This window comes from Salvia splendens, chromosome 6 (genome assembly GCF_004379255.2).
Source record: "Salvia splendens isolate huo1 chromosome 6, SspV2, whole genome shotgun sequence".
Taxonomy (NCBI): domain Eukaryota; kingdom Viridiplantae; phylum Streptophyta; class Magnoliopsida; order Lamiales; family Lamiaceae; genus Salvia; species Salvia splendens.
This window is the reverse complement of record NC_056037.1, coordinates 5,197,482-5,214,673: the sequence shown is the minus strand read 5'-3', so window position 1 is coordinate 5,214,673 and position 17,192 is coordinate 5,197,482. Positions and strand designations below refer to the sequence as shown.

The following is a 17,192-nucleotide window of genomic DNA, read 5'->3' as shown; positions in this document are numbered from 1 at the left end:
TCCTATAAATTCATAGATATTGGATATCTTTTTCAATCAATAAAGAATACAGCTCTCTGTTTCAACAAATATTTAATACAATATATACCTACAAATATTTAATACAATATATACCACAAGAGACTGAATATTTGAGTACATATATATTAGAAGAAACTGAATCTGATATCCTCAACACAAAATCAAATCCAAGGTTTTTTGATCCTAATATGAAACAAGCTTTTTAGATGACAAAATCCACAGACCACAAAAACAAGACTCCAGCAAAGATTTTGAGTTCAACAAATCTCTTCCCAGTTGCAGAAGCATAATCATCATCATCATCATCATCATCATTTTGCTGCTCAACAATGCTTCCCGGAGTTGTAATATCTGATGGAGCAGCAGGCTTCACTATTGAACAAATTACCAGAAATATCAGTCAGAAATGAATCTTCTAGTACTAGTATAATTTATCAGGGTACCTATATATACCATTATCGTTAGGACCTTCAGCAACATGGCCATTGCCGGATTCGTAAAATATCTGAGCATCTGGTGAATCTGGTGCCAGCCCTAGCAGAGCTGCATCATAACAATATTTCAAATTATCTACTATTTATTAATTTATACACTAAATTGCATAAATTACCAGGGCACTGAGAAATGTTGGCTGGTGCATTGCAAGCCTGGGGAAGGCCTAGAGCAAGAGTGAGATTGATATTGAGCCCCAAATCTGGATCGTTTCTATCTTGAATGATCACACACACACACTTTTTGTTGGTGTTCAACACCTGTTTGAGGCTGCTGCAGCAATCCGGGGTGGGGGATTTTGCCGTTCCTCCTACATAAGGGAGACAAGTTGCGAGTCCCACCACTGATTCTGCACATTCTTCTCTCTCCTTTGAATCATGATCATCACATGATGCAAAGGCTATTAGCATTGCTGCTAAGACCACTACCAATGGATGCCTTATGTTGATGCTACAGCAATCCATGAGAGAGATGGAGAGAGGTTGTGGTAAAGGTGTTGGAAGGGACGACTAAATGTTGAAGAAAGGTATGGAATGATAGGATTTTAAGCTTTAACTTTTGAAGGGATGCCTAAATTTTCAACAAAGGTGGAAAGTAATTGGTACTGCCTTGTTCAATCATTGTTCTGTTTGTAATGCAAATTACCAATGTTTGCTTTAGCTTTCAACCGTTGGAATAAAGTAATCAAGAGGAAATTCACCAAGAAGAGTTAAGAATTAGTACATAATTAGTCTATAGATAGTGAAGTGTGATAGAAGAAAATTATCCAACTATGGAGTAGTACAATGTAGGAATACTAGTTTTGAGCTGCTTTTACCATTTTTCACATTTCAATTATAATTAATCTTTATTATGGTACGAGAACAAATTTCATGCTCGAGTCAGATGTGTCGTCAAAAGTGAAGAGACATGGATGATCGTGTTCAAATATTAACTAGTAGTACAATGAAAGACTCATGTGCAAGGGCGGAGCTAGCTCATTGCTATGAGGGGCAAATGCCTCACCACAATATTTTTTTCCCATGTATATGTATATAACATATAATAACTTTTATTTATAATAATTTATTCACTAAATACCCCTCCGAAATTCTTAACATTCTCTCATGTTGTAGTATTTGTCATTTTCAACATAATTTTTCGGCTCTTCCCCTACACGTGTGAAGGGATTTATTGTGTTACCTAATACCTGTAAGATCTAGCATCAATAAAATTAGTGGAGCCCCTCGTATTGATATGGTCATGCAATGATCTGTTTGTCTACGTTGCAGTAAAAGTTATTATTATTTTTATTTTTATTATTATTATTATTATTATTATTATTATTATTATTATTATTATTATTATTATTATTATTATTATTATTATTATTATCACCACCACCACCACCAACTTCATGGCCTACATTATTTTAAAACAAATTACTAGTCTCATCAGGAATCGTACACTTAAATTTGTCCAAACCTTCTCCTCTCAACAAAAATAATTGCCCACAATCTCTTAGTTTGTCTTTAATCCATCCATCATCCTGCCATGTGTGTGTCTTTAATCCATCTCCTCTCAACAAAGATTAAATTGGTGGAGCCCCGAAGCATACAAGGAAACTGCGAGCTTAATTCTAATATGATATGATATCACTGTGTATGTCTTTTTTAGTTAAATATTGCATTATGAAATCTAGCTTCCATGCAAGCAAAGGTTGGCGGGAACAACGGTCTTGGTCGGTGACACGTGTAATGCACAGAGCAGTCATTGGCCGAATATATACTTACATGGAGTAAGTACTCCTTCCGTCCCACTCAAGAGGTCACCTTTCCTTTTATATTTATTTCAATCATCATGACCACTTTTCAATTTTAAAAATAACATCTTCTCTCCTTGCTCCTTATTAAAATATTCAAGTACATTTTTTCTCTTGATTTTATTCCACATAACAATCATTCTTAAAATCTCGTACCACTTAAGAATATGGTTATCTTGAATTGAAAGGAGGGATTATATATTAAAGCATAGACATTAAGAATATGGTTATCTTGAATTGAAAGGAGGGATTATATATTAAAGCATAGACATTTTCGCCGGCCATTGTGTACTTTCCTTACTTCTATGTACAGTACTTCGTATATCGTTCAAAGGAAAGAGAATCCTAGAAATTATAAGCCATCCAAAGCAAATTGACTAACCCCAAATTCACACCCAAATTCTTCGTGTACTCTAGAAGAAAATCATCTTTATTTTAATTAATTATTTTTCATCTATGTATACAAACGTCACTTTAATTTGGCAAGTTATTTTCGGACTAAAGTGATATCTCTACAATCCTGAAAGAAAAAACAGAAAGCTCGATTAAGCATTTAAATCCCCATTTTAACTATTTAAAAAGGTTTAATCTATTAAGAACAATGAAAATATGCAATAAAAATAACACTCCTAGGAATTATTCGATTTGCAATATTATATCTCAGGAATAAATATGTATTGTGTTTGATTTATGAGATTGAATCTAACAACTTAATCTTAGATGGATAATCATATATGATAATTAGACATAGTCAATTCCTCATAATGAATTACATAAAACAATTGCTAATTGATTGCAAATACCTATTTTATATCTTCTTTATAAAAGACTAGAAATATGTTATTTGCTTATCTGCATTACTATAAATACAAGAACTAGCAATGATAATGTGATTAGTTTTACAAATTACTTAAATATCAATAACTTAAAGAAATGAATAAAATATAGAAGAGATCAAACCTTGATTCGTATGTTGTGCAAAATAAAGAAAGTGAATAAAACGAAATTTGCTTGTCAATATAATGCAGTACCATTAATAAAATAAACACGCACATCCCACACATACACACTAAAATGCCACTTAGAAAGAATTTACTTACCGAATCCACAAACCGATTTGCCGAAAGATTCTTAATAACAAAACCCCTCCTCTCTCTCTCTATATATATATAAAGTATAAACCACCAAATCTGAAGCACAGGCGCCGCAAAACTAAAAACACTAATTCCAATCATGTCAAACGGCTACAGCCACACTCAGGCGCCGCAAGTCCACCTCTGTTTCATCCTGGTCATACTCTCCATGTTCGTCGGAATCACGTGGTATATCAACTACGAGTCCATCTTCCAACGACTCTTCGACCACATCAAACTGTTCCTCATAGTGTCGCCGCTGCTCCTCCTCCTCGCCGTGCATTTGCTCTCCGTCTTCTCCTCCCTCCCACTGCCGGAGCAGAACCGCGCCGGCGGCACGCCCTGGGGCCTCGGCCTGCTCCTCGTCCTCCTCTTCCTCATGATCTCTTATCACTCCCATTTCCAAGACCGCTTGTTTCCACTTCTTAGTTGATGGAATGGAACAATGTTCAGGCGACCTTGTTTCAATGTCTATTTTGTAGGAGTACATCTTTCAGTTTTCTATGGAATAAAAATACGGAAAACTATTGTGATCCCATTAATTGTTTTAAGTATGAATATTATTGGCCATTTTTTTATTTTTAATTAACTCCTTACAATCATAAAATCTCACCAATGTTATTAACTCCTGTCTTTTACTTAACTTATTCTACTTACAATTTCTAACTTATTTATTGATGATCAACATTACTTTGTGTCTCACTGGTCTGAGTCTCTAACAGCTCCGTGGGTTGTTTAATTTGTTATAAGAAACATGTGGACTCTTTTTTTAGATGAACTATGCACGGATTAAAATATAATTATTGTCATTTAAATTAACCAAAATGGTGGTTATATAAATTAGTACGGATTGCAACGCAATAAAAAAAATACTTAAACTAACAAACGTATAGTACATCAGAGTAATATAATTATTGTGATTTTAATTAACTAAAATGGTGCTTACGTAAATTAGTACGGAGTGCAACGCAATAAAAAAAATTTACTTAATTAGCCAAATAGTTCAATACCCAATTAACTTCGACTAATCATACTAATAATTCGAATACCGAAAAGCCTAAACCTTCCTTCTTCCTTCTTCCATCATCCTTCTACCTTATTTTTTATCGAGAAACTCTATAAAAAGATACAGATTCAAATCTTAAATTTATAATGCCTCTACTACCATGCACAAAATACAGATACTCGTCAACCAACTAACTGAGCAACTATAGACAACTCGAATATGACTACCCTAATGGTGAAATCACATAAAATAACACAAAAAAAAACCTTAGATCTATGGCTCCATCGCTACCACATACATGAAATAGTCAATCGCCATCTGCATCGATGTGTCCTCCGCGTCGATAAGGCCCGGGAGGCTCAAGTTGATATTATTCCTGTAATTCCTTGGATCCCAACAATGTCCAAAAAATGCAAATGTGAATAACAATGAAAGAACATGTATTTATAGATAAAAACTAGAAGTTAACATTTCAAGTTCCACAATCATAAACAAAAGACCTTTTAGTTTCCACCATCTTCAACATAATTATAATATTTAGATATGAAACATTTACTAAAATTTAATATTTGTAGGTGAAATGCTTAGAGAAGAAATGCTACTTAGAACATCCGCAACGGTGGCGACGGTCGCCACCGCCGTCCGCGCCGCTGGCAAGGCGAAGGACCGCCGCCGCTGCGCTCGTGCCGCTGGCACGGCGCTGCTCGATGCATCGAGCAGCGCCACGCCAACGAGCAGCTGACGTGGCGGCACGAGATTGGGCAACGACATAGCTGTTGCCTTCAAAAAAAAATTTTTACTTAAAAATCAGTATTTAATTGTAAATAATGATAAAAAAATAAAAAAAATATTTTCCAAATCCAAAAAATATGGCCGTTTTTTCCCATTTTTTCTGAATTTTTTTGAATTTTTTTATTTTTTTCCCCAAAATCATCTATAAATACACACATTCATCATCCATTTATCACATCAAATCATCTCTCATTCATCTCTCATTCATAATTCTCATACAAACTATCAACACATTCATCCCTCACTCAAAACCTCAAATGGATTTCACTCATATTATGGCGGAAGCGGAGCGCGAAGAACAAGAATACTACGAACAACATCGTGCCGCTTACGAAGCATATGTCGCGGCGAATACCCCCGCTCCTCCTCCTCAATGAACTAGATCAAATCGCCGCTACATCCATCGTGACCGGGAGGGAGCCCACGAAAGGCTCGTTGCCGACTACTTTGCCGACCAGCCGCGGTTTCCGGCAGATTACTTTAGGCGCCGTTTTCGCATGTCAAAGCGCTTGTTCATGCGAATTGTCAACACATTGTCCGCACGTGTTGAATTCTTTCAAACAGGTCCAGATGCAGCCGGCCGGCAAAGTATCACGCCGTTGCAGAAGTGTACGTGTGCCATCCGACAACTCGCTACTGGGCAAACGGCCGACATCTTCGACGAGGATTTGCATATCGGTGAGTCCACTGGAATCCTTTGTCTAAAGAATTTTTGCGAGGGCATTCGTTCAGCTTTCGGGGATGAATTCCTTCGGGCACCCAGCACCGATGATTGCCAACGGTTGCTTCGTCTTCACGAATCAGTCCATGGCTTCCCCGGAATGCTTGGCAGCATTGACTGCATGCATTGGAGGTGGAAAGAATTGCCCGAATGCTTGGAGGGGGCAACACTTAAGCGGTCACAAAGGCGGCGGCCCAACACTTATCCTTGAGGCGGTTGCCGACTACCACCTATGGATTTGGCATGCATATTTTGGCGTTGCCGGAGCCAACAAGGACTTGAACGTGCTATATTCTTCACCACTCTTCAATGATGTGATGAATGGTGTAGCATCGGCGATCGACTTCACCATCAACGGAAATACATACCACATGAGTTACTATCTCGCCGATGGTATCTACCCAAGGTGGTCGACGTTCGTGAAGACGCTCCACAACCCGCACAACCCGAGACGGTTTCTTTTTGCGCAGCGTCAAGAGTCCGCGCGGAAAGACGTCGAAAGAGCCTTCGGGGTCCTTCAAGCCCGATTCAACATAGTGAAGGCCCTGGCTCGGCTGTGGTACGTGAATAATATCGCCGACATCATGTTCACGTGTATTATCTTACACAACATGATTATAGCCGACGAAGGGCCGAGGGCGGCTAGCTTCTACGACGAGGATGAAGCCGGAAGCTCAACAGCGAGGTCTCCCCCACGCCGAGGTGAGCATACGACGGTTGGCCAGAGGATCGAGACAAGGCACACAATGCGCGATACCCGAACCCACATTCAGTTACAAGAAGACCTAATCAACCACATGTGGGCGAAATTCGGCAACGAGTAGTGTTTTTTTTAATTTTTAGTATTTTAATTGTGAAATTTTTAATTTTTAGGATTTTAATTATGTCGTTTTTATTTTATTTGTCATTTGTAATTTTATATAGGTTTTTTTAATGAATTTTATTATTATGGAAATGTTATTGTTTAATTAAATTTTAAATTAATTGTGCTCGTCCTTGCGGAAGAGCACAGCTGTGGGTGTTGTGCTCTTGTCAAAGAGCAGGCAGAAAAAGTGGGGCCGAGCCCACAACCGTACCGCTGGCAAGAGCACGGTTGTGGATGCTCTTAAAGGTCACGCACAGTGGTTTTCGGAACGTGGAAAGCAAAACACTTAGAACAAATATACTCCACCAATTTAAATCATGGACTATATATTAATAAAAAAAACTATTTTAATTAATAAATAACTTTTTTATTAACCTGACATTCAATATCAAGTTTAATGTCACGGGCTCCATTACTCCACTAAACCAACTACTTACATATAATTACTACTCCCTCCGTCCCGTGCTACTCGCACGTTTGCTTTTCGGCTCGTCACAAAGTCCTTACACTATTTATAATTTAAGTTAGAATTAATGCATTTAATTAATATGTTAGTTTAAGTTAAGAGCTCTTTTATTAAGTGATGTCTCATTACACCTAAAATTCTTTTTTAATTACACAAAAAAATCAATCCCAAATTTACGGCCTAAAATGAAAAGTGCGAGTAGCATGGGACGGAGGGAGTATAATTTATAATTTATGAAATCTGTATTTCATTTTATTTTATTATAATATTCATAATGACAGGTTTGTAAATATCTTCAAAACTCCCCCTTCATACATTTATAGATATATGAACATAATTTTACTATTGGAATCGATTTTGATGCCGATCATACATTTATAGATATATGAACATAATTTTACTATTGGAATCGATTTTGATGCCGATCTCCTTGTAAATATCGAATCAGATCGAAGACAAGGGTATATGTCGACTAATATACACCCACTTGCAATTTCAGCTAATATGTTTGTCAGATTTGAGAATCTGTTTGATTATTAATTCAAGGTAAAAACTTGCTTGCATCTTATTTTTAATTATAGCTAGGATTCAGTTACAATTAATGTGTCCCATATATTCGGATGTAATGTAAATATGGAGTGGTACACTCACTGTCACTGCCTCTAGATTTAATCATAAATGTGAATTTTGCTAAGTCATTGAGATTTGAAAACCAATTAAAGTTCACAACTTAAGTACTAGTATAATACAATTAGCTCTATAAAAACACACTTCAATTTATAATTTTATAGAAAGGGAAAATGAAGAACAATAAAATCAAGCATAATGTATAAATTCCTCACAGTATTTGGGTTCTTTTCGATTGACGGGTTGATTTAGTAGATTTATATATTCAGAATTTTCACTTGTCTTTGTTGAGGAATTTTAATATGTTTGTATCACTTCTCATAAAAATCTTATTTCATTTTTATTATTTTTAGTATATAAATTTTATATTCTACTTGCTTATTTATTCATAACTATTATAAAGTGAGATTCACGTTCAATTAACTTTTTCATTCCACTATTTCTCAAAAGTCAAATTTCATAAAATCTGCCCATATCATTTACACTAATAAGAGTGTCCACTATAGAGGCGGCGCGTCGGCCGTCCTAGAAGCGGCTAAGCCGCCCCTGTCTATAGTGGGCGGGGCGTCCGCCCCGAAGTGGACAAAAAATCAGGGGCGGAAGGGCGTTCGACGCAGAGTCGCCGAGGACACGGCTGAGGAAGAAGGGGTGGGGCGAGGGCCGCAACGCCCTATTGCGTGGAAACGGGGCGGACGCGGGCGGCGCGGCTATGAAACGGCTGTGCGAGAAGGGGGGCGGTGGTGGGAGGCGACTGTCTGCCTATAGTGGACACCCTAAGACAATTAGATTTATAACGAACTCAACCCACCCAATCTTAAATTTTCAAATTTATAATAATGGATCAATTTGACATGGACACAAATCTAATAAAACCTGACTAATTTTATATGTGTTCATGCTAGATTTTCGTGTAAAATTGCCAACCTTCTACCAAACCACTAAAATTAAAGTATCATGTTCTCTCCTATCATAAAAATATACACTTTTTTCTTTTTAATTAATCTCACAAAAATATGTATTTTTTAATTTAGAATATTTTCTCTCTCTAATGATGTGATACTTATTTTCACTAATAATATAAAATTACTTTTTTATTTATTTCTCTTTTATTTTATTAATTATGTACTATTAAAATCTATGTCTAAATAAAAGCATATAGTAGGAGTAAAAACTAGACTAGTGCTACTGGTCTACGACTTATCCACCACCAATCGGTCCAAACCACTGAAATTAAAGTACTCTATAATTTATTCGATGCCCCCTAAATGGAGAAAATAAGAATATCCTTAATTATAACAACCGACTGAAACACGTGCCTGAAATCCACGAACAGAACTCCAGCAATCCCACGGTCCAAATTCAACGGTGTCCTCATCTTCACCCAATCCCTTCTCTACAAAGAATTCAACCCTCAGATTGTGAAACACACATAACACACACTGAACAAAAAAAAAATCAAAAGCCAATCAATCAACCATGGGCGTAGTGATAATCGACGGCACGACGGTGACGGCGTTCGTGAACGACGAGGCGCATTTCCAGAAGAGCATGGATGAGGCCTTTGCGTCGCTGGACGCCAACCACGACGGCGTGCTGTCGCGGTCGGAGCTCCGGCGCGCCTTCGAGTCGATGCGGCTGATCGAGACCGACTTCGGCGTGGACGTTGCGACGCCGCCGGAGGAGCTGACGAAGCTCTACGATTCAATATTCGCCAAGTTCGACTGCGACAACAGCGGCACCGTGGACCAGAAGGAGTTCAGGGATGAGATCAGGAACATCCTGCTCGCCATCGCCGAGGGGCTCGGCTCCAACCCCATCCAGATGGCGCTCGAGGACGGCGATAAGAATCTCCTCAAGCAGGCCGCTGATCTTGAGGCCTCCAAGACCAAGACTGCTAAGGTTGATTGATGCTTTTAAGATTTCAAATAATAAGTTTGTTGAGACAATAAAAATTCGCCTTTTTTTTTTGCTTTCTCTGGCAAGTGTGGTTGCCTGCCTGTTGAGGTTTCATTGTAATATAATGAAATTTTATTGTCTTCTGGAGATTAGCTTCTATCTACTGTATTAATTTGTGGAGTACTATGATTTTGTATTTTCAGACTACATATTTGGGGATGATTTGGTCAGCGGAATATTGTTCATTTCACGGACATAATTAGGAATAATTAAAAATTTAAAAAAAGGAGTAGTAAATTAGAGCAATAAGATTATCTATCTAAAAACTGAATATTGAGAAAATGGGTGAAAATGACCGACGAAGGAAAAGCGAAAAGATATACACGACGCCTGAGAGATTCGAACTCTCGCGGGGAAACCCCATGTACTTAGCAGGCACACGCCTTAACCACTCGGCCAAAGCGTCTTTGTTGAGTTTTTATATGTTAGAATTTATCATCAACGCAGTGGAAGTTGAGACCATGAATTGAACTCGCTACCTAGTTTAGTGGTAGAGCGGTTGGCTGTTAACCTATTGGGAGTAGTTTCTAATTCTACTTTGCTAGATTTGATTTATTATGAATTAATAAATTTAGAAAAGAAGATACTCACTGTGACCATTAAGAGTATAGAGCATATTCATTGTCTTTATTTCTATCTCATTATATCTTATTATATTATACGAGATTTGAAAATGACCGTCGATATCGTGATGTAAGCAAACATATTAATAATTGATGAAAACAAAAATATTAATAATGATAAACTTTGTCAAGCTAATAACAAAAGATATGTGAAACATAAAACAAAAAAACATGCTAATGGGATGGGAGCACTATGTGCAATGATTTCATAGTTCATACTGGATAAGTACCATTTCAAATACCCACACCCAAATTTGATAGTAGTAGCTTTTGATCAGCTGCCCCAATCATTATCTTCCCAATCCCACCCCCATAGGAGGAGGTACTTTCCCTTTGAGTTAGTTGTGGACGAAGAGGAATTCAAATGCCCGCCCCGGAACCTCTGAGTTACATGCATAGTTCGACCCAATTCATTATTTAATTAATTATGAGAGGAGTAAATTTATTAATGCTAATGGTCAACATGGTATTGTGACTGAATATTGGCCTACCTAATGATATCAAGTCATCCTGAAACATAGTTGATCGAATAGCAAATAATTCGCTTGAATCAAGAATGGAATTTTGTAGCAACCCGATCAAAAATTACTACCATCGGGTTGATTCGAAATTAACCCAAGCCATATATATAGTTGATCCGGAATGAGTGAATTCTCATTATTTAGTCTTTAAATTAGTGAGAAATAATTTTTTTCTTACACTCCTATATTAATTGAATAATTTTGAGAAGGAAAATATGCAGTCGTTCCGTTCCTCCTATCCTCTGCCTCCACTGTCACCGCGACTTCCTCGAGGAGATGGATATGGACGCCGCCGCCCTCTCGGCGATTCCCCCGCGCTGCCCCTTGGACCACACCTACTCCGCCGCGTTTACCCCCTCCGGCGACAATTTCCTCCTCAGCAGCCCTTACCTCCACCGCCTTATCAATCACTTCGCCACCACCACCGACGCCCGGAATCCCCGATCTGACCCCGCCCCTCGGTCCTCCATAGAGTCCCTGGAAGAATTCACCATCACCACCGACAGCGACGCCTGGATGCTCTGCCCAGTGTGTAAAGACCCTTTCGCTGTGGACTCCGTCGCCAAACTGATGCCTTGCAAACACACTTATCATTCCCATTGCATTGTTCCGTGGCTCCAGATTAGTAATTCCTGCCCCTTGTGCCGCCACAAGCTGCCGGTGGCAGTGAATGAGGGGGAGGCGTATTGGGGATCGGTCAGGCTTGAAGAATTGGTGGCTGATGAGGAGGTGGATTTGTATGGATTTAGGAACACTCTTAGGCATGTTGATAGGTTGCATCGGTGGAATGATGAGAGTTATATTGCGAGTGGAAGTATGTTTCCTCCTAGCCAGATTGGGGAGGTTGCATCGGTGGAGGCTATGCCGAGCTGGCAGGCGGAGGAGATGCGAGGAAGAACTGACGACACGGATCATGCATACGCTCCAAGTTTGGATTTTAGTGAGGATTTATAATTGGATTTTGTTACTGTTTTGTTTATAATGTTTTTCGACTGAATCTGGTTACTAGCACTAGTTGGTTTTGATTTTTTTTGGCTGATGTCAATTGGATAATGAAAAATGCACTCTAAACACTTCAATAAATTAGAGTTCAAAGAAACTCACTTTGCAAGATTGGCATCATGATTCTAGAGGCTGTAGTGTAGGCATTGACGGATTGTTTGGATTGCTAGTTCTTGCTTTTTGTCTCGAGTGCTGCCTACCTAACTTGCCCTTTGAAAAATGGAATTTGTTGTGTTGGCTTTGTATTGATACTTGTGTTGGCTTTGGTATTGATACTATCTTCTTTCTGAAGCATTTTCCGTTTCTTGAAGTTCATATACGACTTATTCCGCTCTTAGTAACTCCTTAGTTTATGCCTAAATGTTTTTGTGCTTCTGCTGCATAAGCACATAACAACTTGTTGGTAAACTTAATGGTGTCTTGCTAAAACACTACATTCATTGTATCTTCGTAGTTCATAAGATCATTTGTCGATTGAATATGTTGCTACCTAGTTGAACAGGAACTGGTTATCCTAAAGCTGCTTTATCACTTTTACAAATAATTTAGCATAGTTATGTTAGAAAGAAAGAGGAAAGCATAGATTGGATGCACTTAGTGTGTAATTCAATATTCTTCTCACCTCATAAAAAGAAATGCTTTTTCCTTAAACACTGTAAGCGATCAACGTAGATGAACAATAAAAAATGAGTGAATAGTGATCATAAATTGGAAATGCAGCAGAATGAAACTCCATGGAACAATGGTAGTTAAATCACTATTATAGGTGCTCATCTATGATCTATATTGATCGTTTACTATGTTTAAGAACAATTGCGTATTGGTCATGAACCATCAGTTTCAGTAAGCTTCTATATAAGTTTTGACTCTTTTAATATAATCTTGATGTTTCTTGGAAAAACACACAATTTTTTTGTATGTGAGCTGTCGACGAGTCCCTTTATAGTACCTGATTGTTGGCTCTATTGCAACATTTGTTCTGTGTCATTTGATGGGGAGGGGTTTGTTAGCTTGCATGTTGAAATCTTGCTCGGCTTACACATAGGGTTTTGATGATAATCTCTAGCCTGCAACGGTTTTGATGATAATCTCTAGCTTACAACAGCTTGGGTATATGCTTCATAAGGCTGAAAGACTCATGCCGTAACCATCATTTGCACTTGAGATAAATTTTGCCCTCTGAATCCCTCCATTAACAACTCCTTTCAACAGCTTGTGACTCACTTGGGATATTTCCCAGAAGCATCACATATGGATGTATCAATGTGCAACATGCATAACTAAAGATGAGCAGAATCAAGAAGCTAATATAAACCGATGAGCAGAATCAAGAAGCTAATATAAATTTCTCAAGCACATTTGATAGTCCTACGACTGAATTTAATGAGTTTTAAACTCATCCCCTGATCTATAGAATCATTGTCGCGATGTCTTACATGCCTACTCAGCAATGTTCTTGAGTTTAAACCACACTATTTGAAGCTATAGAAACTAAACATTATGAGTTGATTCGAATATTGAAGGAGCACTTACATGTTATGGAGCACAGAATAATGCACATGGCCTGATGATTTCTAGCCGCCAATATGTATCATTGGTCTGTTTGGAGTCTTTGCAAGGTCGAACATCCCAGCATGAGCTGCTTTCTTTCTTTTTATCTGTAAGTGGAATAAATGCTTGAAAAAGTGAGATCGAAATAAATCGGATGTGATTGCGAAAATTGGTTAGAATATGGACAAAAGGGGCTACCGCTGCTTCAATAATAGCCTCAAGTTCAGTATCATCAGCACCATTCCGCAGGGGGTCCCTCAAGCTAACCTGAAAGGAGCAACCTCGCGCGTATGAGATACAAGCGTTATTTTTAGCAAAATCTACCTGCTCACCGAACTGTGCCCAAGAGTTGTTTGGGTGGGGTTACTAAAGATATTACACAATCAACAAATAAAACTTACCCTCAAGAATAATCTAACTGTGCCTGGCATTTTGACAGACAACTCACTGATAACTAAGAAGTTGTTCAAGTGAGCTTCCTAATATTAACCAAGTGTCAACCACGAATTTACATGATCAAGCCATTTTCAACTCCAACATGTAGAGCAAGTGAGCATCTTGAAAGGAAGGGTGCAAAAGAAATATGCTTCAAACCCTTAATCATGTAGTACTAAAGAGGCAAACTCTTAGTGAGGATGAGCAGGCAATGATTTACCTCCGACGGACCAAAGAGGCAAACTTTAAAGTTCCCGTCAGCTAAAAGTCTCAGCCTGTTGCAACCGGCACAAAAATGCTCAGTCATCGATGTAATGAAAGAAACTGTACCCTGATGTCCATCAATCCTGAAATTCTTGGCTGTCTCAGTGGGGTGATCCTGAATTCTCTGGAGTACTTTGCCTGACCTGTTAAGGAAATTTGACCATTCATATTCGTAATGAAAAAAATCTGAAAGCTGTAAATCGAGATGTTAGAATTCTACCTTACCACAATATCCATCATCTCAGAGTAAGGTACCAGTTTTTTTGAATTCCAGACATTCCCATCAAAAGGCATGAACTCAATAAACCTTACGTTTATTGGCTTTTCACGCATCAATTCAACAAAATCACATATTTCATCATCGTTGAATCCACGCATTACAACACAGTTTACCTGACAGAAAGTCACATTAACACATATATACTGACTCGTCATGGCAGAGGAAAGAAAGTCTGAATTCTAATTCATATTAATCGGTCAAATAGATAAGAGAACTGAACAGCCAGAACAATAATACATACTTTGACAGGACTATATCCCAACTCTATAGCAGCATCGATGGATTTCAACACTCTTTCATGTCCTCTCCGCCGAGTCATAAATTCAAACTTTGCTGGAACCAATGTGTCTAAACTTATGTTTAGCAAAGTAAGCCCGCATTCCTTTAATCTTGGAAGTTTATTCGCCAGGGTGATTCCGTTAGTAGTCATGGCAAGTGTTTTTAGCCCTTTCAGGTGTGAGAGCTGTAGGCAAATATCATCAATGTCCTTCCTAACCGTGGGCTCCCCACCCGTCAGACGGATTTTATTAACACCTGAACTGACAAATAAATTTGCTAGGCGAACAATCTCGTTCTGTGAAAGAAGTTGCGGGCTCGGAGTGAGCTCCGTGCCTTCAGCAGGCATACAGTACAGGCATCGCAAATTACAACGCTCTGTCAATGAGATTCTCAGATAAGTATGCCGCCTCCCAAATGAATCAACGAGCATGTTGGAAACAGGTTCGTCCGCAGGAAACTTTTCACATGTAGGATCGTACATCTTTGAAGAGGTAACATCATTATTGTCACTTGTTGAAGTTATTCCATCATTGCTATTTTGCAGAATGTGAGGCATAACGGTGCTGTTCGCCTGAAATGAAGTTTGATCACTATTAGGAAACTGCAAGTCAGTGGTTGGTAGCTGGGGAGGCAGTAAACTGGGAAGCTAACAAGGGAACAGTCACTGTCCAGGTGCAAACTTAAACATTATATTACCAAAACAGGAAAATCAAATACTATCTCTTAGATTTCAAATTACAGAAAATCCTAAAAAATATCTGCTCCTTTTTTAAGCTCTCAGCGGAAACCAAGCACAATATCCTTGACTCCGCCTTCTTCGACCTAAAGATGATCTTGGCAACTTTAATACATTGATAATTTTCAGACAAGTACAATCAAACGTGTGAACACCTGACCATCGAAAACCAACTAGTTCAAATGAACTACAACTTCTCTTCACCAATTTGATTCATAATGAATACATGAGCCGTCAACTCCAATAAAGCAAATATTTTCACCAAGAAAAGTTGCACACTAAGCTAAATCCAGCTTCAGGATAAAGAAAAAAAGATAACCAAATACTGAAGTAGTACTATTTCAAGAAATTAATACAACAGTGCCTACCTCCATTGAGTCATGGCAAAAAAGAAACTTTCAAATAACACAATTTGATTGAATTAAAACGACAATCTTAATCCATATCCCGAGTTCGAATCTATTAAGGAACTCAAAATTCACATAAATTCCAAAAGAAAAAACAAAAGGAAATTCCATCAATCAAGGTGCATCCAATCCAAGACACACTCCACACACAATAAAATTGAAAACTGTATATCATAAGCCATTGATAGAACGAACTTACGGAGCTGAAATTCCTCAGAGCCGGATGCCATTTAACAAACTTGGATATGCAGTAGCGCATGCTGTTATCAAAATCAAAACTTGGGCAGAGAAGCAGAAAAAAGGGTTGTTGAAACCTTACAGAGAGGATAGATTAGATGATGAAGTAGAGCTGTAGATTCTTTACCGAAAATGGTAATTAAGGAAAAGATTGAATGAGTGATGCGATGGGCATGTAAAGAGTTCGGAAGGGGAATATGAAGGCGGCATATGCATAACATGTGAATTTCGCCTACAACTGCCACCAACGACAAGAGCTGTGGCTCGTCTATTGACTCAAAGGCCACTACTGCTGTGTGCGTGTGTCGTTTAAATCGCAAAAAAAGTATTCTACATTCACTTATTTATATACTTTTATTTTATTTAAATTATACTAGTACATAAATCCATAATAAAATTTGATTGTTAAACACATTAAATATTCTCTATTAATCATAATATAAAAAATGGATAAAAATTTAAAACTGTCCTAAACTGAAAAGAAAAAATAAATAAAAATCAGACCCACTTAGCCACTGCCACTTATTGGGCCCAGAATATCTCATCTATACTACAACTACTACTCTTATTTAATATTTTACCAATTTAATTATTGTTACAAGTGATAATCAGTAAATAGATTTTGTATGAGCATTTACTTTTTATTTATAGAAATAATATATTATGAAGTTGTTTTGTTTTTTGTTTTATTATTTTTGAAGGTGGCCGCCCTTATAACCATAGTTTTCCCTTTAGGACTTTTGAGTGGCCAGATTCTATTTAATAAACATTTTGTAATTCAGATTGCTGGGTGGGTCAGTTAATAAGTTGTGCTAATACAATAATTATACTCCCACGTAGCTTCCCCCTTTACTAGTTGGAGGCCATTTGCACTTATTCTACTTTTTAATCACATGCAGCAATCATAATCTCTCAGTTTGAAATGGAATTTGTGAATCTTTAACAATTTTTATTCTATAAATTTTAAAACAAATAAA

The 17,192-nt window shown here is 37.8% G+C and overlaps 4 protein-coding genes and 1 non-coding gene across 9 annotated transcripts; 2 read left to right on the top strand and 3 right to left on the bottom strand.

The window, feature by feature from the left end:
* Positions 1–1,089, bottom strand: LOC121807048 (non-specific lipid transfer protein GPI-anchored 14-like). Of its 3 annotated transcripts, none has more exons than XM_042207230.1 (3): positions 632–1,089; positions 475–543; positions 1–393 (listed from the first exon to the last, which is right to left on the bottom strand). In XM_042207230.1, exons 1-3 carry the CDS (start codon positions 975–977, stop codon positions 224–226), a joined length of 585 nt encoding a protein of 194 aa, XP_042063164.1. In that variant the 5' UTR covers positions 978–1,089; the 3' UTR covers positions 1–223. The 3 variants fall into 3 exon arrangements, with proteins under 3 accessions (XP_042063164.1, XP_042063165.1, XP_042063163.1); XM_042207231.1 differs by having other exon boundaries at positions 465–564; positions 632–1,084; XM_042207229.1 differs by having other exon boundaries at positions 475–564; positions 632–1,080.
* An 8,139-nt stretch (positions 1,090–9,228) lies between these two features.
* On the top strand, positions 9,229–9,972 carry LOC121806571. The gene has a single exon (XM_042206675.1). It carries the CDS (start codon positions 9,401–9,403, stop codon positions 9,830–9,832), a length of 432 nt encoding a protein of 143 aa, XP_042062609.1. The 5' UTR covers positions 9,229–9,400; the 3' UTR covers positions 9,833–9,972.
* Positions 9,973–10,204: 232 nt separating this feature from the next.
* TRNAS-GCU lies at positions 10,205–10,286 on the bottom strand. The gene has a single exon. It is a non-coding gene; the product is annotated as a tRNA-Ser (tRNA).
* A 1,014-nt stretch (positions 10,287–11,300) lies between these two features.
* On the top strand, positions 11,301–11,978 carry LOC121808000 (E3 ubiquitin-protein ligase RHF1A-like). Its single transcript, XM_042208332.1, has one exon. The coding sequence runs from the start codon at positions 11,301–11,303 to the stop codon at positions 11,976–11,978; it is 678 nt and encodes a 225-aa protein (XP_042064266.1).
* A 794-nt stretch (positions 11,979–12,772) lies between these two features.
* On the bottom strand, positions 12,773–16,506 carry LOC121809390 (GTP 3',8-cyclase, mitochondrial-like). 3 transcript variants are annotated; one of them, XM_042209976.1, is made up of 7 exons: positions 16,178–16,506; positions 14,798–15,406; positions 14,497–14,669; positions 14,233–14,419; positions 13,776–13,844; positions 13,560–13,684; positions 12,773–13,306 (listed from the first exon to the last, which is right to left on the bottom strand). In XM_042209976.1, exons 1-6 carry the CDS (start codon positions 16,235–16,237, stop codon positions 13,601–13,603), a joined length of 1,182 nt encoding a protein of 393 aa, XP_042065910.1. In that variant the 5' UTR covers positions 16,238–16,506; the 3' UTR covers positions 12,773–13,306; positions 13,560–13,600. The 3 variants fall into 3 exon arrangements, with proteins under 3 accessions (XP_042065910.1, XP_042065911.1, XP_042065909.1); XM_042209977.1 differs by having other exon boundaries at positions 12,773–13,684; positions 14,798–15,425; XM_042209975.1 differs by having other exon boundaries at positions 12,773–13,684.
* Between the last annotated feature and the right edge of the window lie 686 nt (positions 16,507–17,192).

Excerpts from the sequence above, each read along its gene's own strand:
- LOC121807048 (XM_042207229.1), bottom strand. The coding sequence starts at position 977 with ATGGATTGCTGTAGCATCAACATAAGGCATCCATTGGTAGTGGTCTTA. Across the intron at positions 565-631 it reads CAACATTTCTCAGTGCCCTG|CTCTGCTAGGGCTGGCACCA; the intron begins GTAATTTATGCA and ends GTTATGATGCAG. Across the intron at positions 394-474 it reads TGAAGGTCCTAACGATAATG|TGAAGCCTGCTGCTCCATCA; the intron begins GTATATATAGGT and ends TTTGTTCAATAG.
- LOC121806571 (XM_042206675.1), top strand. The coding sequence starts at position 9,401 with ATGGGCGTAGTGATAATCGACGGCACGACGGTGACGGCGTTCGTGAAC.
- LOC121808000 (XM_042208332.1), top strand. The coding sequence starts at position 11,301 with ATGGATATGGACGCCGCCGCCCTCTCGGCGATTCCCCCGCGCTGCCCC.
- LOC121809390 (XM_042209975.1), bottom strand. The coding sequence starts at position 16,237 with ATGCGCTACTGCATATCCAAGTTTGTTAAATGGCATCCGGCTCTGAGG. Across the intron at positions 14,670-14,797 it reads TGGGATATAGTCCTGTCAAA|GTAAACTGTGTTGTAATGCG; the intron begins GTATGTATTATT and ends ACTTTCTGTCAG. Across the intron at positions 13,845-14,232 it reads GCCTCTTTGGTCCGTCGGAG|GTTAGCTTGAGGGACCCCCT; the intron begins GTAAATCATTGC and ends TGCTCCTTTCAG.